We start from the raw sequence: 24,959 nt of genomic DNA, 5'->3' as shown, positions 1-24,959 counted from the left end.
GTGCAGCTACTAATCTCCTCTACCTATGACTTTACCTGGTATTTCCAAGAAATCCCTGAAACTTATAAACAGGCATGTCCTGCACATCAAGGCTAAAACATGCAGTGGAGATGGCTTCAGATTCTTCTGTTTTTACTTTGTCAGAAGTTAAAAGTATAATGTTGTGTTGGTGGAGATCAGATGTACAGTAGGAGACCCCGAACTTAAGCGAGCGAGCGCGCTGGGCTGCGAGCTTTCCTGTTACGGGAAAGCTTCCAGACCAGTTGTGTGTGGTAGAGGATAAACGGAGCTCATGAGCAAAAGAGAAGAGTTTAATTAATGCACGAAAATCAGAACCTCACTGAGGACTTTCATGTTAATGGGTTTTACAGGGAGGGGCATCCCATGCAGGATTTCTCCTTCAGTGACTTTAAATTAAACTCGCATGAATAAATCAGAAGAACGCAGGATTACCTGCTGACCTCGCAGCAGCTGGCGTAATAACTTGAACACATAAGACCATGAAACAGAACATTTGAAATCCATTGCTCTTCTCTTTAGGCAGCTCAGTCCTCAGTGACGGAGGCTTTCTTCTGGGACAGCACCAGCTCCTTCACCTGCGGGGTGAGGGCCAGCAGCTGGGAGCGCACACTCCTGGCCTCCTCGTCCTCCTCGTCCTCCTCCTCCTGCTGCTGCTGCTGCTTCCTGCCCTGACTCTGGCTCACCAGCTGCTTCACCACCAGGTTCTGATAGGCAGACAGCAGCTGCTGCTGCTCCTGGAAGAACCAAACATTCAGCAGTTAAACGTGCAGCAGGCGGAGGCCGGCAGCAGCTGCTGCATCTGAACACCAGCTCACACAAACCAAGATGAAGCCTTTGCTGCAGGCAACATGTCTGCTCACTAAGCAGTTGTTGTGCTGTGGTTTAAGGTCACCTGTGTAGTATATGAGATTGCTGCTGCTTGTGTTTTTTTTGTTTGTGTGTTTGTTCTCTGCTTGTCTGCTTACAGGTGCTCCTGGTGCTTCTAAGGTTGGATTCCCCACAAAAGCCGTGAATCGTCTTCAGTTTTGTTTTTACAGGTGTAGCAGCTGGTTGTCGGATTTTTCATTGTTTTTTATGTTTCTGTTCTTTTTTTCTCTTCTTTGCTCTCCCTCTCTCTCTGTCCCCCGGTCCGGTTCGGCACTATTATCACATCATGTTTAATATTGTAACAAAAATAAATAAATAAAAATGAGGAGTTGATGGGCGTCAAGGGGAGCTTTACATTCATAAAGCTTCCCTTGGCATAGCAAATGTGTTTAGCATAAACGGTATTCACATTACAATTCTGCTGCCATAATGCTGGACAGGACAAGGGAAATAAAATAAAATAAAATAAAAATAAAATACATGTCTGTTAGGACAGATTTTAACCAGTTTATGGAAATATACTTCTATTGAGATGCTGAACTTTATGTTAATTGTGTGCGATGTCATTCACTGCCAGCAATGTTTTTCATTCTGCTTCTAACAGATAACACACAGCCAACCAGGTGTGCCGCCTGATGTTCGCATCCTGTTGAGCTGTATTCTAGATGTCTCAGGAAAAAAAAGGCTTCCAGATATCAGTGCTCCACCCTCTCTGTGAGGACCGGGTTTTCATTCTACCCTTCAGTGCAGCATTGAGGGCAAATAGGAGCGCATGGTGGGTCAGTGCCGTACCGGAAGTATGCGTCCTGTGAGCGTGCCGATGATCTGAGGCACGCAGCGGCCCGGGGCGTGCAGCATGCAGTGGGTGGTGGCCTGGAACAGCAGCACGCTGGTCAGATGGAGGACCAGCGCCGAGTCCTCCGTGTCCTTCAGCTGCTCGCTGAGAGCTTGGCGGTGCAGAAACAGAGCCTGTCTGGATGACACGCATTCACACGCCTTTAAACTACAAAAACATCCTGCTCATTGACATGGACTTCAATGTTTGACGGTCTTCCAGTACCTCTCCTTCTTCTTGTCTCCTTTCTTCAGCATGAAGCCACACACTTCAGCACACGTCTCCAGGTTTGAAAGAAAGTCTTCAATAGTCTGCAAAAAACAGTGAATGGGATTTAGGTTCGCTGATCTTCAGCCGTGTCCAAAATGGGCCAAACCACACCTGGTTAAAAAAGAAAGAATTAGATAGGAAAACTGAGCCAAACATAACACTGAGAAGATAAATGAAACGCTTCCTTAGGAACCTTTGGGCCACCAAAAACACAGCAGCTTTAAAATCTTTACTCTGGCTTCCAGTCAGTCACAGAATAGATTTTAAAAGCCTGCTGATGGTTTACAAATCCCAGAACGGTTTAGGCCCAAAATACATCTGTGATATGTTCCGAGAATATAAAGCCAGCAGAGCTCTTAGATCCAAGGACTCAGGTCAGCTGGTCCAGTCCAGAGTCCAGACTAAACATGGAGAAGCAGCATTTAGCTGTTATGCTGCAAACAAGTGGAACAAACTGCCTACTATCTTTAAACTTATCTGGACTGTTGCTTGTTTTTAAATTCATTGAAATAATTTTATTTGTTTGTCTTTATATTCTTTTATGTATTTTAATGCTTCTTCCACTCCCAGCTGCAATGCTTTTATTTTATGTGAAGCACTTTGAATTGTTTTGTACATGAAATGTGCTATATAACTCAATTTGATTTGATTTGAAAAACTATTTATTTGATTAGTGATGATCAGCAGACTCCCTTTTCTGTTTTTTTCCTGCTCGCCTGAAGACTGGAACTTTCACTGAATAAACAATGTTCTTCAGTTAAAAGGAGAGGGATAAGATCAGACACCAAACCTGGTTTATTTTATCTTATAAATTTAAGAGCCGTGTGAAAGACTGGAGCTCAGCTTCACTGTGTTTTGGTCCATGCTGCTGCACCACAGGCAGAAGATGGATCCCTTTCAGGAAGATTAGCCAGCAGCAGCCTCAGATCCTCATCAGTTCATTTAAAAGTGAAAGCAGAGCCGTGTGTTGTTTATGCTGACACCCCAGCGTTGCATTTCCATGTGCTTATTACAGAAATAAGATGTGGCTGACAGAAAGCCAAACTTACTTTGCCGTTCAGGCAGTTGTGCAGCTTCATCAGCGGCCCTTTGGTCTCCTCTGACAGCTTTCCCAAAATCTTCCCTCTGACCTGACGAGCACATCAGAGACATTCAAGATGAGCCGGTCACACTCACATCATGTCAAACACGGCACAGTCAAATACATTTGATCTATAGCCCAGAAGAAGTCGAACTGGAACAAAAATGCTCTCACACACTCATTTCGCTGCACACAGTATGAACCTACAGATTCTTCGCTTTCGTCCGGTCGGCTTCATTTCATTTGTTAATATACATCCAATTCTGTATTTCACACTTCAACACATTCCCCAAAAAGTTGGTGCTGAAGCAGCTTAGGGCGAGTAAAGAGGTGAGAAATAAATGAATCAACAAATACTATAACATGTTGTTTCTACTAACTGAATCACCATTTGGTGCAACAGCAGCATCCCTAAGACTAAAGCTTTGAGGGGCAAAGATTAGCCAAAGGAGCAAGCTGGACAGCTGTGAGGGTCCAGGAGGTGGGCTGCCTGCAGACCGGACCGGCCCCCAACAATCATGAGCTGCATTCGGACAGAGCAGTTCTAAGAACGGTCCACCTGAAATTTCGTTCTGATAGCTGCCCTTCCCCAGCGGAACTGTTTCAGTCTGCATTCGCACATGAGTTGGGACTGATGCGGCGCAGCCGTCTGCGACAGCGACGTGTTACTTTAGCGCCACATTCAACAACAAAACAAAACCCGGTAAAAGTAAGGAGAGAAGAAAATACACCACCAAGAAGCTAACATGGAGAGCGGGGAGGCCACCGTGTTCATGGTCTGCATGATGGTGATATTAATCATGGACGATCACATGGGGCGTCTAACATGGAGGCTGGAAGAGCTCACAGAGAGAGTCAGGAGACGAAGGATGTAGCGCAGGCCATACTTCTTGGTTTCATGAAGGAAGGAGAGCAGAGCGCCGCAGACAAAGGAGACCACGTGGAGGTTTAACTTATTAAACACGCGCAGGTTTTGTCCGTGTCGTATGAGGAAACATTTCAGCCTGACAGCATGACAAGGGGCGGAGCTACCGACCACCAAGGGGCGGAGCTACCAACCACCAAGGGGCGGAGCTACCAACCACCAAACACCTCCGTCAGATGTGTTCCTATAGAACCCAGAACAGACCCAGCTGAGGAGAAGGAGCTGAAATGGTTATAGGAACTGAGGGCCGTGGTCCCTTGTTCCTGTATGTGCGAATGCGGGAGAAAACGGCCCCGTTCCTGAAAAGGTTAGAGGAACTGCCAAAGGTTCTTACGGTGCGAATGCGGCTATGGAGAGAATACAATGAGAACCATTTACTGTTCCACACCTGAACAAGGGAACAAAACTACACTTCATCGCTTGCTTTCCTTAACGCCAGATCTCCTTTTAAAAGGGGAAGTTCGGTTTTTCTTTTTTAAACCTAGACCTTATTTCTGGCATAAAACACGTTCATCTACTCACCGATAACAGTTTGATGAAAGTCGGCGTCCTTCGGAAGATGTTTCTCCATATAACGGGAGAGAACAGAGCAGAGACGATACAGCCTCTAAATAAGGATTTATCTGTCTTATTTTATGCCAGAAATAAGGTCCACGTTTAAAAAAAAACAAAAAAAAAACTTCCCCTTTAAGTGTTGGGAAAAGAGCAGGAAACATTACCGAGAGGTAAACGCTTCTGGAATGTGCTGCAGGCTTGGAGAAAAAGGATGCATATTAACAGGTTAAAGGAAGAGTCACAACATTCTGTTATTATTCACTTAATGTTCCAACATTTTCTGACTGGAGGATGTAAATGAGACCTCAGCCTTTCATTCTACTGCAAAGAGACACAGAAAGACCTCATTGGTGATGGTGCTGGGATGTTCCACCGACATCATCAGGTCAGCAGCCAGGAAGTTGACCAGGATGTTGGTGACGTCGGTGCACACCGTCTTCAGGATGTGCTTGGTGATGCTGACCTGGGTTTCATCTGCACAGACAGACAGCATCCATCAAAGGTCTGGACCTGACGCCCATTCTGTTCACACAGCTTTTTCTGAACACACAATCATTTTTGCTAAGGATCACTGGGTGGTCCAAGTATGGGAACAAGTGTTGTAAATCTGTAAGTACAGGATGAGCAGCGATGTGGCGTCTGAACGTGCCAATTAAAAAGTCGGACCCTAACCCAACAACACCAGAGCCCACCTGTGGTGGGAAGCTGAGAGCCTTTAGCAGAGGAGCGGATGGAGAAGGATTTACCAGAGAAGAACTTGGTGCCTTTCTCAAACAGCCGCACGTTGTTGTACAGACTGGAGATCTCCTCCTGGAGGTCCTTCATGCTCTTCTTCTTGTTGGTCCCGGATGATGAGCTGCTGGAAGACATGAACACTGTCCGCAGCACCTCCTGGTAGCTTTTACTCAGCGGTCTGCAGACACGTTGACAGGACTGATTGCTGGAAGTTTTCTTTGGAAAAATGTCAGCACAGAAAACTAACTTTGCGTTACCTTACTAAATGCTCTGCCAGCTCAGAGAGGATTTCTTCCGGGCAGTCGCTCACTCGCTCCTCTAAAACGGTGACGATCTCCTCCTGGACCATAAAGGGGGCTTCAATCTGTTTACTGCGATCTTGGCAAAGGTAAAACACAAGCTAATTAGTCTCACTGGGATACTGCAGTTACCTTTGTCTTCTGTAAAGAAAAAAAAGCTTAACGACCCAGAGGAGAGGTTCCCTACCAACCAGCCATTACTCTCATGTATCAGTAAGGAGCCTCACTGAGCAGGTTTACTGCGCTCACACACACACACAAACACACACTATGTCCCTGTGAAGATAAAATGGCTTTATGGCCATCAGTGTACTTTGCTGTGAAGATCCAGTTTCTTCATCACTGTCCTCCTCCCTCCTCCCCTTCTTCTTGGTTTTGCGGATGCGGATCTCTCTGGCGTTGCCTCCTCCTCCTGCTGCTTTCACGCTGCCGCTGCCCTCTGTGGGACACACAGGCAACCGGTGACATCTGCTCCAAGGAAAACACAAATACAGCACAGCACAGCGGGATGCACACCCAGGGCCACTGTGCTGCTGAGAACACCAGCTACAACTCAGACGTTCGTTTGGAATAATCTAAAACACACAGGCCCTCCATCACTTCCTGCTCCTCCTTCATCACTTTAAAGAGGTTTAAAATACAAGCTGTTGTTAGAGAAACTGGAAACTGTTGGGGTGTAAATATCCAGCTCTAACTTTTTTTATTTATTATTGTTACTATTATTATTCATATATGTGATTATTTACTTATTTATTTTTATTATGTTCATTATTTCATATTCATTGCACAGTAATTTGCTGACTAATTACTGCAGTTTATTGCATCTTTTTTAATCATTTAATTATTATTTTCTTTACTGCCATATGTTTTGGATTATTAAATTGTTGGATGTTGTTATATTAACATGAACAACCAATAAATATATATTTAAAAAAAAAAAATCCAGCTCTGAGATGTGGTGATGAAGGGGAGCTGTTCTGGGGAAGCAGAGAGTCGGTGTGTGCCAGGTCGGACAGCTGGTGTGTGTTAGCTGAGGAAGCAGCGACTCAACACACCTGAGGCCTTCTTCCTGCGCTCCGCTTCTCTCTTCTCCTTTTTCGAAGGTGCTGAGCTCTCCGTCAGAATGGATGCTTGCTTCAGATCCTCTTCAGTAATAAGGAAGACTGGATTGTTCTTGACCTCCTGATAAACACATTAGAAAAAGGCTGGAAATGTGTTTGGTTCTAACGTACATCACGTGATGACTTTCTGATGGAGAAGTGCAACATTGGAAGCTGTACCTTCTGAGCTTTCTGCTGCATGGCCTCATCAAACAGAGAGAGGCAGTTACTGATGAACTTCTCACTGACAACAACTGTGCCTCCCAGCACTCTGGCAGAGGACTGGATGTTAGTGTTCCTCATGGCCTGATTGATCAGCATCCCCATGTCCTCCATCGACAGGCAGCTGGGCAGAATTGGCTGAAACAAATGGGTTGAAAGCTGATAAGAAACGCATTCATGATCAAACTGAACTTCTCCAGCGTGATCCTCTTTATATGCAGAGCAGTTATTGTACTGACCTGGAGGTCAGTCCATGTAGCGGAGCTCACAGCTTCCTCCACAGAAGCCTCCACCTGGTCCACCAGAGCCTGACCCACACAGGCCGCCCTGAGGAACAGCAGCTTGTTGGCCTTAAAGCGCTTCTTAATGTAGCTGGAAGGGTCGGGGATCCCGAGTCTCACCAACGCATCAAACTCTGCAGAAAGAAGATGAAATCAGTTCCTCTGATACGCACAACAAGCTGGGGGCGTGTCCTGCAGAATCAGAAGAAGCAAGGAAAGAGGATGTAGCCACAGAGGCTGACAACGTTTGTAAAAGCACTTCCAAAGCAACCTTTACTCAGCTGACTCCTTTTTTATTTTTTTATTCCAGACTGACAGAGCATTACATCAGGGCCATCATTTATCGATGCTTTCCGTCCTCACATCAGTGTGTTCTACTTTCTGTGGGCAGCTCCCACGTCTCATCTGCAGCTCCATCAACATGACACAACTGTTTCTCAGCCTCATATTCACACAGCTGACCTGCTCAGTACCAGCAGTTACCAGCCCGACGTGCACAACACAAGTTTGTGCCTGGCAAAGACGACCTGTGGCGGCAGGTAGTGAGCAGCATACTGCTGCCATGTGGCTAAAGATACCAAGAAAGTAAAATGCAGCCTGCTTAGTATGGGACTGCAGTTCTGGATGTCCGGGCATAACGACACCTTTGCCTTTTGAGTTCATGTCTGAGAGAGATGCTGAAATATCAGCAGGAGCTCGTCGTCTCGTACAGATGAGGAGAGTGAGCAGAACAGATGTTCCAGAACAGAGGTCCTGGGTGCATTCCTGGGAATTCTTCCTGCACGGCCACGCACCCCCCACCCTGTGTTGTTCAATGGGAAAATCGATTGAAAAGCACTTAACGAGCCCCAAAATTCCAAAAACTGCCCTATTTTGGAAGCCTCATAACTCAGCCATACGACATCACAGAGACCTCATTCAAAGTTTATATGTGACAGGAGACTCTCAACTTCAACTGAACTAAAGGGTTTGTTGATAAGGCGGGCAGTAGATTGGCACCCATCAAAATTTCTTCAGAAATTTTCTAGTTATGTGATATCACTGTAAATGTTTGTGGGTGCTTCCCACATTTTAACTGCTAAATTTGAAGGATTCTGTTAATTATGTACGATACCCAAATTCCCAGTTCTGTTTGCCTTCAGTTAACCTCTCAAACTGTTCTCCTTCATATCAGCAGGATATAAAAGCTGTTAGTGCAGTCAGGTGAAGGAACACACACATCAGTGCCCAATCCTTTCCTTTAGTGATCAAAGCTTTCGGGTATCCCATGCAAGGTGGAGAGAACCTGACAAAGCCTACCTAAATACCCGTTTTGCTGGAGGAAGGAGTCCACCCAGGCGTTCTGTGTTTTGGCGTAGATATCGGGGATATACACCGCTTTGTCCTGCCGGCCGCCAACCACACTTCCTTTTAGGCGTCCAGTGTTCACCAACTCTTCCAAGACAGCTGGCAACAAGAAAAACATATTCCATCACAATAAGGTGGAACATGTGTTATCCACCTGTGGGAAAACAAAACAAACTACAACGACAAGTCCTCTTACAATACAGAAGGTGTTCCTGAAAGCCAAAGGTTCCGATCATGCTGCTGACAGGTGTTGGTCTGCAGAACAGAGGGAAAAAACAGGGAAATCACAACGAGGCACGAGTACTCCCATAAAGAAAGGGAACTGATGTTAGTTAGACATGGTGACCAGCACAACTAAAAGCCTCTTTGGATGTGAAGTCAGATGTTTAAAAAATGAAAGCCAAGCCCACTCTTCAGTGGGGGGGGGGAGTGTTCCAGGCCTGACATCTGACTCCTGCAGCCCACAGAAGGCGATGTTACACTGTTGGTTGCACTTCGGATGCTAATTGCTGCTGTGTAGACCGTGCAGACCGAAGCGCAGACCGAGCAGTCCCCCTGCTAACAGGCGCGGCTGTCGGCAGGCGGCAGCAGGCAGTGATACGAGGGGAGAGAAAATAGGGCCAAGCGATTGTGAGGTCTGACTTTTTCCTGGAGAACCATTTTGTGATGCAAATGTATTACTCTTTTGAACGCATACTGTTTTGAGAAGCAAGACGCTTTATTTTTGTGGCCCCAGCCAACTAGCCGGACTACCTTCATCAATCCCAAAACGAGGCTGGAACTCTGCTCACAGGACGCAGCAGGGGGTAAGTCAGATTTAATAAATAATATTGCTAATATGGGATGTCAAACAGCTTCATGTCAAAAGAGGCGAACTATCCCTTTAACTGAGCGGCTGGTATGACAGGTTTGCACAACTCCTCAGATTGGTTTGTGCTGAAGAGAAGATTCCTTACATGATTCACGTGTTCAGCACAGCTTTGCAGGGTTTACCTTGTGATTGCACTGAAAAGCCCCCGTATCCTGGCTTTGTGACGGGCCACAAACGCAGAGGTGAATATGATACCCCTATTGTACTGGTCCATCTCCCCCTGGATAAGCTTTTGGAGGCGTTTGGATAACTCCTGAAACACACGAGCAAACACACTTGACACTATTTCTTAATGGTTAAGTCAGCAAGCTTGAACACGTCCAATGAGGTTTAGAGCCTGAGACGTGAAGTGGAATCAATCGTCCAGAGGAGGGACTCACCTCGGTTAAGAAGTCTCCAGGGAGGTCGTAGCTTTTACACAGTTCTGCAATACTGATCAGACCCGCCTCCTGCAGCTTGTCGTTAACCTCCTCAGCTAAACGGTCCAGGTAGGTGCTGCAGAGCACATAGGATGAGCAACAAGTTTAACGTCTCCTTTGGATCCTTTCAGATTTCTCATTAAGGCCAAGTTAAAACGTAATATGTTAGTTATACCACAAATAATAGCTGACTGTGAGTACTCTTCTTCTATGGTAAAATGAGACTGACGTCAAATCAGATTTCACATTTATTTTTAAACCCCAGGGCAGACACCTTCTGCTGGACATGTCTCCTACATGAAACATGTCCAGCAGAAAACTTCCATCCATCCGCCGTCCTCCTCTTATCTGAGGTCAGTCGTGGAGGCTCTCCTCAGCAACCCTCTCCAGCTCCTCCTGGGGCACCCCGAGGCGTTCCCAGGCCAGAAGGGACATATAATCCCTCCAGCATGTTCTGGGTCTGCCCCGGCGCCTCCTCCCAGTTGGACGTGCCCCAAAGAAACCTCCAAAAGTAGGCGACCAGATGAACCACCTCAGCTGACTCCTTTCCATTTGGAGGAGCAGCGGCTCGACTGCGAGCGAGCGCCGGATGATGGAGCTCCTCCCTCCGGATTGTGGAGCTCCTCCCCCTATCTCTAAGCCCCACCCCCTCTGAAGGAAACTCATTTTAGCCGCTTGTATCCACGACCTCATTCTTTGAGTCTCTACCCAGATCTGTGCCCACAGGTGAGGGTTGGAGCAAAGATGGAGCAGCAACCTGAAAGTCAGTTCTTTTATTACCCGAGTCCACGTTTGCAGTGTTCGTAACAACTGGAGCGAAGGCCTTTAATTTAAGATCAGATGCCATACACTGGAGCGGTGGGCGGCCGTTCACAGCGCCCGGGGAGCATTGGGGTACGGTGCCTTGCTCAAGGGCACATCGGCCGTGACAAGGAGGTGGACTGACACCCCTCCAGCTGTCAGTTCCACCAATCATTTTGAGTGGCGACATTTCATCTTGATCTCCTTATATTTATCACATGTATGTTTTTTTTAGGTACGGACAAGTCTGAACCCAAAAGAAATCCTTAAAGATTCAATGCTGGCACTTCTGGTTGAATTGTGTTGCTTCTTCCAGGTGAAGATACTGCAGAAGGGTGTATGACATGCTTCAATAATCCCATCCCATCAACTGACCAAAGCCTACTTTTAATAGTAAAACTTGCTGTTCGGAAGTTTGAATTAGCACGAAGAGTCTGGGCTGAAATTCTAAAGGCAGACGTTGCTGCGAGTAGAAATTCTGAAACTCACACATCGATCAGCTGTCCCAGAACAAGCTGCACACCTTTATCAGACTTTGCAATGTCGCTGGCTCTGTTCTCAACATGAACCCAGTCAACATTGATGATCTGAAAGAAAGAACAGCATTGCATCATTATTCATATTCAGACGTTTAACTGAGATCATTCCACATTAAAAACCAGCTGAGGATGCCTTCCTGTTAGCATGAGACAGAGCACACATGGAACACACAGAGCAAAAGCTCCAGCTGCCATACACACCTGCTGAAGGTCCACGATGTTGATTCTGCCTTTAAAGTAGAAGAACATGCATTTATTAGCATTTATTCACGGTCACGTCCATTTTGTAAGATGTTAGAAAAGTTCATTCTCTCCATAGAAACTAGCTGAACTTTCATTCTTACCTTTTGACACATTGTTTAGCCTCTTTAAAACACTTAAAAACTTCTTTAAAACACTCAGTTAGACTGACCTCCATGGACATAGAGTTCATCTCGGATTTCCCTGCTGATTTGAGCCGGGGTGATGTATTCCTTTCCATCAAGTGTGTGCACCACATCCAGCTTCTTGTCCTGAACCAGTTTGGTTATTATTTCAATGCAATTCCTCTCCGACAGCCTGTGGAGAAGTTTGCAGCAGTGGCGTATAAGCGACCAGTTAAAACAGAGAACACAATTCAGCACAAACAGCCCAACTTTGACAGAGCAGACTGCTAACTTAGCTCGGCTGCTAACGGCTGCTAACAGCTGCTTACCTCTGCACAGTGTCTGCAAACTGAGCTCTCTGGAAATCAGCGGCGAGCCGACGGATTTCCTCCCAGTCTGCCGCCATTATTACAACTTAACGTGTTCGCAAAGAAAAGCGAGCTGTCAGCTTTTTCTGCGACCACCTACTTTGAAAAGTATAAGCTAACTGCTGGCTGGCTAACGAGACTGAAGACAAATCACACGTCAACATACAATGACGTCACACGGAGAGCCAGGAGGCCCAAACTTCCTTCCGCGCGATAAAATGCGTTCCCCTTTGACTGCGACACCAAATTCAGGGTCCATCACAGGGCCCCACAGGGGCGATTTTAGGATCTGGTCTTTAGGGGTGCCCAGCCCCCAGTGCTCAGAGGCACATTATTTCTCACTAATTGAGGCAAACTAGTACATTTATAAATTTTGGAGCCGTATTAGTTTTGCTTTGAGTAGTGTTTTCCCCCACAACATTCAATTTTGACCTCTTCATTTCAAAAGACTGTGGCTTGACAGGGATAACAGAGAGCCTGTGACAAATATTGAAGATAACTCAACATTTATTTTGGGAAATGTAGAATTCTATGTGTGGAGCAGCTAGCTTACGACCAGAACAAAATGCCAAGCCGTAGACAACTCTAGCGGCAAGCAGTCGTGTGAATGTGCCAACCAATCAGAAGAGATGTAGTTGATAAGTGGACTGGTCACAAGCCTCGTTTTGAAGCAGAGTTGCCAGACACACAAGGTTGCCAGATTGGCCAGTTGCACCAAAGTATTGCGCAGGGGCAGAGCAAGTTTTTTGCATAATATAATATTTTAAAAATGTGCTGAGCCAGGGGGTGCCGAGCTATCTCACGGTGGTGCTTTGGCACCACTTAAAATACCCTAGCCTCGCCCCTGCCCCACACCATGTGTCTATATACTCTGTTTAACCTGATAAAGAAAAGTCTAGAAGTAATATAGATAGATTGAACACAGATAAAGTGGCTTGGCCAGATGTTGTAGGTAACCAACAAGCCAACAATCAGAGTTTCTTTGTTTGAACAGGAAAACCTACAGAAGGACAACCATCGATGCAGCACTAAATCGGTCTTGTATGATATATTGATCAGGCAGAAGCCAGCCAACGTGGCTGTGTCTCACACAATAATAACCAAAAATCATCATAGATTTAACCAGACAAATGCATTCTTACTTTATTTGTTGCTCAACCTTTTGTATTTGTGAGTAAAATTACCCTTTGACCTTCAGCCTGCTTAAGGTGAGCAAATGACAAAAGGGTCAAAATGGTCAATTTAACTGTATAATGAAATATGATGTCATAGGTAATGGAACAAAAAAAGTTGTAATATGGATAAATAACCTCTGGGGGGCAGCAGACTACAAGCTTTTGAACTCCTTGTGATCTCAACAGATTGAACTATCTTTACCGAGCACTCCATCAAGCAGGCAAAGAGCTGGTAGAAGTGAAATAGCACAAATACACTACATGTCCTGTGCTAAATGTATTTTGTGTAAATTCATGTGATTTACCGTGAATTAAATTTTTAAAAAATGACCCGACCATTGTTTAAAATGGCCTGTCTCCCAGCTGCGTGTGCTCTTATATGCCTCTGTGATGACAGCTTTCTCCCACCATCACCAGCTCATGTCATCACACAGCGAGGCTGCAGCCACGTTTGTTCAATAGAGGCAAGAGAAAACAAAAAGATGAGGTTGTATTTTCCCCCATGTCTCCACTATGCTTAAGATATAACTTCTTTAGAAAGTGAGCCATCTGAATATTATTTAATGTGCAAAGAGTAATTGTAAGACTTTGTTGGAGTATTTAGGCTGGTAATATTTCTGATCCATTGTGCACAGTTAGTGAGTAAGCATCCCTCTCGAGCACCACAGTGCAGCCACGACACATGAACTTGGTCTTTTAATGACCTATGAAAAGAAACTAAAAACTAATTCGGAATGATATCATTGGCAGAGCTGCTATGCTTTAAAAACAAGCTACATACCTAAAACATGATCCTGTGTGAAAAAAACAATGTCAGCTTTTTTTTTTTTACATCACAGGCCCCTCTAGCTGCTATTAAATCGAAGACGAAAGGAGTGTTATTACAAGAGTGGAGATGTGGCTAATTGAGTCTTCAAAAGCTTTCATATTAAGAATTAAGTGAAAAAAAATGTGTTTGATAAGTCGCCTTCATCTAAAAGGAAAAATAAAAGTTCCCCAGTCTAATTTCAAACTTCAAAGCTCAGCTCCCCTGCCAAAATGTAGGTCACATTACCACAGCGAAGAAGCATTGTGACTGCCTCTTTGAATAGTAATCAAGTGGAGGTCTGGGTAAACACACTTGTCTCCACAGTGGCAAACAAGTCTCTCCTGTGACTTTGGCAGTTGAACTTGTGATACTGTTCTGTTCTTATTAATCCTAGTTTGAATATTAATTTGTTTTCATAATGCATGTGAACAATGTTACTTTTAGTGGTGTTGTGTGCATGCAAAAAAAAAATAAAATAGAGAAAGACAGTACAGCTTCTTTAAATCTGAATGAAAGCTTTTACATATAATAATCCATTTTCTATACCTGCTTTATCCAATTTAGGGTCACTGGAGCCTATCCCAGCTGTCATTGGGCGAGAGGCAGGGTACACCCTGGACAGGTCACCAGTCCATCACAGGGCCACACAGAGACAAATGAGACACAACCATGCACACTCACTCCTTTAGAGTCACCATTTAATCGAACATGCATGTTTTTGGACATGGACAACAACAATAATAACACTAATAATAATAATTAAGCCTCTGGTCCTTACCAGCTTTTAATATAGGGTAAATAAAACCTCAGATGAATAACATTCTGGGACATATTACACTAAATCCACCCTCCCATAGGAATAAAAGGGGGAAGTAGCAGCCAGGTGCTGCTAATCAAATGCACTTGATTAATTGATTATCATTAATTGACATTTTTAAAGGGGATAGAGAATCAAAATCATCTTTCTGAGTCTCCCCGCTGTGGGGAGTACACACGAAGTGCCAGCAAGTGTCAGAACCTCTGATTCAAGTACTTCCCCTTTTTTGAATTGCCACCAGAAAATGGGCAAATCCGTGTTTGAGCATTAAGTGACAAATCTTTTGGCGCAATCGCCCCTCCACACACAAATCCACAGCCACCCCCTTTCAGACACGCTCCTTCGGCGAGAAACAGAAACAGGTGTGCCTTCCAAGACTGTGAAAGCGGACTACGATCGTTACATATTCTTCCCCCGGAAAGCAATGTTCACGATCAATGGCTTTTATTTATTTTTAACAGCATCCCCAGTACATACAACCGCCGACTTTTCCTTTGCTCTGCGCATTTCACGGAGTACAGTTTCACAAACCTTGCACGATTCCGAGCAGGCTTCAGTCGGAGTTTAATGCTCAGTAGAGGGTCAGTTCCGATTTTGCAACAAAATCAACCCCAGCAATCAGTACAGCCTGTAAGTATCACATTTTATTTTGTTTTAAATGTGTGTTGTGCCATATTCCTGTTGTAAGAATTGCACGTTAGCTCTGGCTTGTTCATCTAAAGGGAATGAGCTTTCTTTTCAGTGAGAGCAAGGGCAGCCAATCAAGCAACGTGCAACCGAATAGCGCCAACACCTACCTGCATTTCATAATGAGGTTGCCAGATAAGCTCTGAAATGACGCCAATAAGGGCAAACGACGCATTCTAAACCCAGCAAAGTAACATAGCTGTTTCAGAGAGCCTTTTAGGGAGGTTCTGAGCCATTACAGACCCAACCAATTTTTTTTGGACTCCATATCACATCACAGAACAAGGATTAATGCCCCATTCAACCATTCTCTATCACCTTTAATATTACATTTAACACCACCAGCTGTCAACTGTTCTATTTTAACAAAAAAAAAAGAAGTTTTTTCTTTTTCTAGCCTGCAGTTTTTTTATTACTACAGTGTGTAGAGTAAGTAAGGCCCAATCCCAATTCACCCCTTGGCCCTACCCCTTGGCCCTACCCCTTGGCCCTACCCCTTACCCCTTACCCCTTACCCCTTACCCTCCGTTTTTGCGCGTTCACGTGTAGGGGTAGGGGTGTCCCAAAGCCCTTCCAAAGACGCAGGACGCAGATAGACCAGGACGCAGATAGTTTACTACTCAGAGTTTGAGATATTATTTCAAGAGTAAACTTTAATGTCTTCTGAGAGATTTATTTAACAAAACAGGATTTGTGTGAAATGTCTCTGTTCCCATTGTTGGCTTATTTTAAGGACAATATTATTGTCATTCATCACTTGGTTTAAGTCCTCTCGAGAACTTTCACTTTTAGTAAATGTAGTCTTTGTTGACTACTGAACAGTGCAGTGATGTAATGGGGGGGCTGTAATGTTTTTCATCCTCAATTGTTACAAAATGTACTTATTTACTGTAATTGTGCGTGCTATAAATAACTGTAGCCATGTGTCGAGTACAGTGGCTGTGGAAGATGTCTCTAATGAGACTCAACAAATATATAGAGATGATTCTGATTTTCTGTCATGTTTTGTAGGCTTTAATTTGGCTGTTTGAAATCAACCTTAATTACCATGATCCATCTGTACAGGTGTGTCTCCCTCTTCATCATCTCCATGTAAGCCTGTTTTTCTGACCCACATTGGAGATAAACCTGAACTAATGTGGGAGCCTCCATGTTTGGTTGCTCACAGTTTCCCATTTGGTAAAACTGAGCTTTTTTTTTTCCTGTTACTTCTAATATATATATATATATATATTATATAATATATATAATATAATGCGATGCGGCCAGTATTGCCATGTATTCTTATATTTAAGTCAGGGTTGAAGCGTATCTCAGATAGCTACGTTCAGCTCACTGTCCAGTCTCCTCTCTCCATGTCCGCATTACCAACAGGCGCTGAACGACATATGTCAGAGGGGGTCTACATCCATTCATTGGAGAGATTTATTGGGATTAAAGGAACTGCATTAGGCTGGTTTAAGTCATATTTATCTGATAGATTTCAGTTTGTTCTTGTAAATGAAGAATCTTCCTCACACACCAGAGTAAGTCATGGAGTTCCTCAGGGTTCTGTACTTGGACCGATTCTTTTCACTTTATACATGCTTCCATTAGGTAACATTATTAGACAGCATGGCATAAATTTCCATTGCTATGCTGATGATACCCAGTTGTACTTATCTATAAAACCAGATGATCAGATGGTCAGATTACAAGCATGTCTTAAAGACATAAAGACCTGGATGACTCAGAACTGTCTGCTTCTAAATTCAGACAAAACTGAAGTCGTTATCTTTGGACCTGAGCGCTCTAGGGAGAAATTGTCTAGCTATATAGTTACTTTAGATGGTATTTCCTTGGCTTCTAGTTCTACAGTGAGGAACCTTGGAGTTATTTTTGACCAGAACTTATCATTTGACTCACATATAAAACAGGTTTCTAGGACTGCCTTCTTTCATCTTCGTAATATTGTTAAAATCAGGAACATCCTGTCTCAGAGTGATGCAGAAAAACTGCTCCATGCATTTGTTACTTCAAGATTGGACAACTGTAATTCTTTATTATTGGGCTGTCCCACATATTCTCTGAAAAGCCTTCAGTTGATCCAAAATGCTGCAGCCAGAGTTCTGATGAGAACTAACAGGAGAGATCATATTTCTCCAGTTTTAGCTTCTCTTCATTGGCTCCCTGTTAAATTCAGAATAGAATTTAAGATTCTTCTCCTCACATATAAAGCTCTTAATGACCGAGCTCCATCATATCTTAAAGATCTCATTGTAAGATATTTTCCTAACAGAGCACTTTGTTCCCAAACTGAGGTTTACTTGAGGTTCCCAGAGTTTCTAAAAGTAGAATGGGAGGCAGAGCCTTCAGTTATCAGGCCCCTCTCTGTGGAACCAGCTGCCAGTTAGGGAGGCAGAGCCTTCAGTTATCAGGCCCCTCTCTGTGGAACCAGCTGCCAGTTTGGGAGGCAGAGCCTTCAGTTATCAGGCTCCTCTCTTGTGGAATAAGCTGCCAGTAAATGTCCGGGAAGCAGACACCCTTTCCCCTTTTGAGAACAGGCTTAAAACTTTCCTTTTTGATAAAACTTATAGTTAGGGATCGTTCAGGTGCTCCTGAAACATTCCATAGTTAAGCTAGCCTAGCAAGCCAGACCCGTACAGCAAAAAGCTGTACATGGGTCTAGTGACGTTGGATAGCAGTGTGGGCGGGATAAACGGCTGTCTGTCAAGTTCAACGCCACGCAATAGGATGGCGCAACAACCAATCAGAGCGATGAAGAAGTTTTACGTAGTCAACGCGACGGAATTTACATTGTGGTTTGTAGTCTATGGCCTGAAAAGCTGATTTCTCTTAAGCTCTAAACTCTGTAAACTTTAGCAACATTTGAAACATTTTCAGCCGAGAAAGTAGTCGTTTAGATCCCCAAGGTGTTGAAAATCTGACAAAATACCGGCTATTTACAATTTTGTTCCCACGAATTCGGCGCTGCTAAAGCTAGCCGCAGTGAGCAACGCATTTCCGGTTTAGCCGTTTTGACTGCTCTCGTCCCGTTAACAGAATTTGACCGTTCAAATGCCGTACCGGAGAGTTTTGTCAGCTCTGAGACGAAGATCGGCCCGCCGTCTTCGGTACATCATGCTCGCAATCGACTGGGGAAAGCCTGTTCGCCGGGCGCAGCCATTGATTACCTCTCTCTGGACCTTTTTTTTTTTTTTAACCTCTCTCTGGAACTACACACTGAAACGTCGCACCTCTGTCGTCACTAGGTAGCCCGGCCTCTGACCCCGCTCCTCACGATTTGATTGGCTCGATCAAGTTTTGATTTGGAACGTTGCAAAACGACCACAAGTGACTAGACTAGCCCCGGAGCAAATTCCATTTGTGGCCGCTAGGGGTGTCATAGATTTCTAGGCTATAGTTAAGCTGCTATAGGCCTTGACTGCTGGGGGGCCTCATCTGTCACACATTTCCTCACTTTACTCTCTTTATGTATGTGTGACATTATTGTGGTCATTAACTCGTGTTTCCCTGTTCCAACAGATATCGTTTGAATGGTGTTACAGTGGTGTATCAGGTTTGTGGTAGGTGCATATATATAAGTGACAGTGGTGGAAGGTTATGATGGAACTGAAGTTTTATTCACAGAAACCAATAGAGCAGTTGAGCCGGGAGACCATGAATTAGACTCGGAAAATAACAGAACAGTCAGACAAAGAGAAAACCAGTTAAGCACGGAACAGAACTACAGAGAAGATAGATGATGAAAGATCTGACAGAAGCGTGTGTACTCTGGGGAACTAATGAGTAAACTAACTACTGAGTGTGTAGATGAGGACCAAACAGGGGAACTGAGGACAACTACCGGTGAGGATGTGTAAAAAAATAAACTAGCAACTAAACTTAGATCAGAACAGAACTGAGATTAAGACTCCATCTGATAAAACATAAAACAAAAGCAAGAACAATCGTATCATAAAAGAGAGACTAAATACAAAAGGAACATCAAGAATAGAATAAATCCCAATTCAAACCCATAACTCCAAAATACTAAGAACACAAACAGGAAAATAGTATCGAACAAAACCCAGAAATCTGGAAATCTAACCCAGAGTCACAAAATACAACAGAAAACCCACAAACGGTAGACTCTGGTCTCAAGGTTTTTGAGACAACTATTCGAACAGGGTATAAATCTGGTCTGTGTTTGTGTGTATGAGTAAGGGTTCCCTGCAGAAAGGGAGTGTGAGGTTCCCAAACTTGAGTTTTTCAATCAGTGGGCATTCTTCAATGCTCTAATTACTGCTGTGCCTTGACTGCAGGGAAAATGGTTGTTCCAGGAAAGGAAGATAATGACTACTAAGCTTTTCTATTTTGGATAGTCTTTGCACAACAAAATAGGGAATAAAGTTTTAAATTTTTTTGGTTATTCAAGTAGACTTGTACAAATGATGAACATCTGTACTGTCACAAATTTTCACTTCAGCAAATGGAAATACATCAGCCATATACACCACCTCACTGGGCCAGATCATCCAATCACATGGCTTCTCATACCAATGTTATGCTGACGATACCCAGCTCCATCTGTCATTCCCACCTGATGACCACACGGTCTCAGCACCAATCGCAGACTGTCTCTCTGACATCGAAATGAATGAAAGCCCATCACCTCCAACTAAACCTCTCAAAAGAACTACTTGTCTTCCCAGCCAGACCAACCATACACCACAGCATCTGCATCCAAACTGAATCCCTATCTCTTGCTCCATCAAAGGTAGCTAGAAACTTGGGAGTCATGATTGACGACCAGCTGACCTGATCATGTTGCCTGCGTCTCTCGATCATGCTGCTTCGCATTGCTAAACGTAAGAAAGATCAGGCCATACCTAACCCAACACACCACCCAGCTCCTGTCACGGTTTGGCAATAGAGGCGAAGGAGGAGGACCCAGATGCAGACATTGGACAGGAGCCAGGAGTAAACTTAAAGGGTTTATTATAAATATAAATTAAAATCACAGCCACTGCTGGAGAACCACAAAAATAAACTAGAAAAACAACAACACCTAAAGAAGAAACAAAAACCAGGAAGCTGGACCAAGACTGATGGGAAAAAACCATGGGTAGTATGATGGAGGATCTGACAAAGACGGAAAGGAACTAGGAGACTAAATACTGTGGGGAGAGTGATTAGTGAATGGGTACAGTTGAGGATGATTGATATAGGTGAAGGGAGTGGAGCTGATGACCGGCAGGAGAGAACTGAGGAAAGGTGAGGAAATGGGAAGGCTAGACTAATAGGAAAACTAAACAGAAAAACATGGATCGTCACAGCTCCTGGTGCAGGCTATGGTGATATCCCGCCTTGACTACTGCAACGCTCTCCTAACTGCTCTCCCAGCCTGTGTGGTGAAACCTCTGCAGATGGTCCAGAATCTGGTCTTTTATCAGCCGAAAAGCGCACACGTCACCCCTCTGTTCATTGAACTCCACTGGCTACCCTTAGCCGCCCGCATCAAATTCAAGTCACTGATGTTAGCCTACAGAGTCCTTAATGGAACGGCTCCCATCTACTTGAATGCTCTTCAAAGGCTTATGTCACAACTCGGTCACTCCAGTCGTCACAGGATTGTCGTCTAGCAGTGCCTACACCACGCTGAAGACAATCAAGACTCTTTTCATGTGTCGTTCCACGATGGTGGAATGACCTACTGAGCGCTACCAGAACAGGGGCGTCCCTGTCTATCTTCAAGAAACTCTTGATGACCCAACTCTTCAGAGACCATCTCCAATCCTAGCACTTACCCTGTACTTCCCTACTCCCTCTACTGCACTTTCTCTTTCTGTACCTCCTTCTATGCCTGCACTCTATCTCTACACTGTCACCCCTGTCACCTCTGACAGGTCTGACTTGTGGTTTCCTACGTAGATTATTGTTAGCTTTGATGTTAGCTGTAATGTTATATCCTCATTTGTAAGTCGCTTTTGATAAAAGTGTCTGCTAAATGCATAAACATAAACATCAAACCTGTTTAGTTGTATAAGGTTTGTTAGCATGCTAGCTGTAGCACAGCACTGCAGCAACACGGCTTCCTGTTCCTATACTGCATCTTAAAGGGAAAGTTCAGTTTTTTTAAAACTGGATCTTATTTCTAGCTGTATATATACGTTCATTTACTCATTGATAACATTTTGATTAATTCCCATTCTCTGAGTGGGATTTGAGGCCAGGAGACACACGTCTGGATGTCTCCAGAAATGACTGTCTCACAACTGTCGAGGATCTCTCTGCTTTGATCAATCTGGCTGTGGTAGAGACTTTTTTTCGTGTCCCTAAAGTAAACTGGACCAAACGGGCAACTTTCGATGAGTAAGTAGCCTACACACGTGCATAAATTGCTGCATTGGCCTTGCCCCGTTCACCCGTTATAATATACGCGGATCTCGAATGATCTGAATAGCGTCCGAACGAAAAAAAACAGAAATTTCTCTTTCATAATGCATCTATAATAATGTGTTCTGTTTATAGAGCACTTTATAGTCAAAGAGACTTACATACAAATAGAATGAAATAAAAATGCAAAACAGTCAAAAGTGATTTGAATGTGGATAGTTCAGTTAATTTAGCCAAATTCCTAATAAAACTGATCTAATCCAATAATTTTCTGTTGTCAAATGGCAAAATGACTCTAAAACTGAGAATGAATAGCAGTCCATTAAGATGACAAGTTCAGCAGCAGGCTCTTTGTGATGCTTTAGCCCTGCTATAAGATCCTGAACTTTGTAAGCACAGCGTTGTCTGACAGAACTCCTACTCACGCAAGCTAAAGAAAGCATATGTGCTGAGATTTGAGCTATGTTTACACGGATATGGATCACTCTGAGAGAAGATCTCTTTTGTTCCAGTGTTATTGTGGCTGCCAGGGGGAGGCTCCCCGCTACAATCTCACTCATGTGACCAGAACCGCCTCCTGCCCTCACAGGGGAACATTGGAATTTTGCTTTTTATCCTGAAAATCCCTAGATTTTTCTCAGTAACCTAGCATGAGATTAACAGCACATGTATGCTTCAAGTATAATCAGCCAATCACATCCTGCGATTGAAGAACACCCGCCAAATGAAAAATTTGAAAAAAACTGAAAAGTTTCAGTGCAATCTGTTGGTTTCCTTAGCTAGGCAATTGTTTTTGAATTGGCTCTATATGAACAAATTGGATTATTTTATGAATAATTATGATTACAATTATTTGAATTCCAATTGGCTTGAATTGGACTTTATTATCTAAGTGCCTTGAGATGACATTTGTTGTGTTTGGCGCTATATAAATAAAAAAAAAGAAATAAAAAAAATGAATTGAATTGAAAAATTACCACTTTGATTGAAAAACTCATTTCCGTTGTGCTGAGACTTGGTGCATACTCACAGTGTTATGTAGCTGGCTTCTGGAATTTACCGCTTAAGACCCACTTTGAATCCCAACATTTCACCTTATTTGAGTCTATATTGTGTAGTCTGAAAAGACACCGCGTTACAGCCTGCTGGCGAGTTAGTCATGACAGTCACTGACTTTCAATACAAAAATAAAATCTAAAATATCTACAGGAAATTTTGATAAACTTCAGAGTTCCCGTCAGTACACACGAGCACACCCGTCTTTAATGTCAGGTTGTGAGAGTTAGGCCAACCCTAATCTGATTCAACCTCGCAGCCCATCTTCTCAGACTAAAAATACACAAACACAGAAGCACAGCTAGCATGAGGCCTGCTACTGACACCAGGCAGCTCCAGGTGGATTGTGTGACTTTCTCAGCCTTCCAACAGTGCCAGCATCTCAGTCCTTACCTCTCTGTGATTCCTGGGGGTGGATGTGGGAGGTGGGGTTGGCGCTCTGACAGTTGTTAGATCGGTGGCCACATGGAGAGGAAACTTGTTTGTTTAAGCCATATATTCAGTGCGATGAATAATAGATATTAAATATGTCTAAAAGAAAGATCTATAGAAACAAAGTAGAAGTGAATAAATCTTAGAGCATTCCTTTCAAAGTATATTTGTTTAAAATTATAAGCTCACTCCGAAATTAAATTTAGGGCCTTTCATGCACGTCAAAAGGCTGCAGTGCTAAATGTTTGCTACCCCAGGGCTACATGCTTCAGTTCAGTCAGAGTGTTTAAAAAAAACCTCAGACTGCCTTTAGCCTTAAGCTATTTTCACTAATTGCAATATCAAAGGGATTGTTAATAACAGCATAATAACAGCAGGATTTTTACAGTATACTTAGCTAAAAGAATGGTATTTTAATCTGCTGAACCAGACAGAGTGGTAGCTGTCAACAGAGGCAGAAAGTGGAGGATTAGGCAGACAATATGAGAGAGAAGCAGGGAGATGACATCAGCTGTCTCAGTCTGGCTGTCGCTGCAGAGGTTATGAGTGTATCCACTGCTGTCAAGTGTAACGAGTCACCAGCAGTCCACACAAGCAATGAGAAATTTCAATGAACTTCTACCATTTGGGAACCCTGTGTGATTGCATTGTACAAAACAAAAGTGCTACTTAAAAATCCATTTTATACACTTGACTTCAGGGACCTGCATACTTGAGGAAGCCTCATACAAAAACATCCTTCAGTCATCACAGTCTCAACAAGCTGTTGAAAATAAAAATTGGTGCAATTTATCGTGTCACACATATGTTCTCTAAAAAACAATTCCAAAACTAAGAGAAGTATTTGATTGAAGAATAGCATTTGAACAATCTACTGATTACCAGCGGAGATTAACCAATCCAAACACACCTACAAGGGGCCTGCCCCCACTAACCACCAGGTAACATTATTGTTTCTAAGCTCATTAAGACCTGAGCAGTCCATGAGAGACAAACTGGACTGTACTAAAGTATGAATAAATGCCAACTTAATGACTAACCCTTCAAATCCCCCAAATAGTCCTGATCAGCTGTATTTTATAGATGACAAACTACTGCATACAGTCTATAATCTTAACATTCAGCTGTAGACTATTCCAGTAAAGCATATCATTAGGTCCAAAAATCCAAGATTGCATAAGCAGGAGAGAAACTGTAGAGAGAGTGGGCTGCATCATTTCCAGGATTTCAACATGAAGTTTATTCTCACAGAACACAGTGGGTTCCATTATTCATCTGGAGGGGATGTAATGATCTCACACTGTCATGGTTACCAAATAAGGTATACTCAACAACAACATCTGATATTATTACAACCTATGTCTATATTATACACAACCTGAAGCACCATGAAAACATCGTTATAGACACGCAAATTCTCTCAAATAATAGTGGACACATGAGCTTACCCATGCTGTTTAACACACACATTCACTAACTCAGTTGCAGTATGCAGTATCCACTTTTGCAGGAAGAATAGAACAAATAAAGCATAATTAAGTAAGAGACTGGTCAGATTCTTCATTAGAATCAATGTTTCACTTGCCCATTCTGAAGTGTTTTTAGGCTAATATAACTTTTATTTTCAGTATTTTGATGACAACAAAAAAGTGTAGAAAAAAAGAACTTCATTTCCACTTTCCCTTGTTGAACGAACTAATATCCA

At 43.5% G+C, this 24,959-nt stretch overlaps 1 protein-coding gene across 1 annotated transcript; it reads right to left on the bottom strand.

The window, feature by feature from the left end:
- Window positions 1–290: 290 nt before the first annotated feature.
- On the bottom strand, window positions 291–12,070 carry ufl1 (UFM1-specific ligase 1). Its single transcript, XM_075459012.1, has 19 exons — window positions 11,863–12,070; window positions 11,581–11,726; window positions 11,370–11,398; window positions 11,119–11,216; window positions 9,790–9,904; window positions 9,532–9,662; window positions 8,735–8,793; window positions 8,491–8,637; window positions 7,150–7,325; window positions 6,869–7,048; window positions 6,644–6,770; window positions 5,902–6,027; window positions 5,547–5,667; window positions 5,301–5,467; window positions 4,898–5,028; window positions 3,043–3,123; window positions 1,949–2,034; window positions 1,681–1,861; window positions 291–755 (listed from the first exon to the last, which is right to left on the bottom strand). The coding sequence occupies exons 1-19, from the start codon at window positions 11,937–11,939 to the stop codon at window positions 546–548; spliced, it is 2,388 nt and encodes a 795-aa protein (XP_075315127.1). The 5' UTR covers window positions 11,940–12,070; the 3' UTR covers window positions 291–545.
- Window positions 12,071–24,959: the final 12,889 nt, after the last annotated feature.

This window comes from Odontesthes bonariensis, chromosome 24, assembly GCF_027942865.1.
Source record: "Odontesthes bonariensis isolate fOdoBon6 chromosome 24, fOdoBon6.hap1, whole genome shotgun sequence".
Classification (NCBI taxonomy): domain Eukaryota; kingdom Metazoa; phylum Chordata; class Actinopteri; order Atheriniformes; family Atherinopsidae; genus Odontesthes; species Odontesthes bonariensis.
Note: the sequence above shows the minus strand (reverse complement) of the source record. Positions and strands in the feature narration are given on the sequence as shown.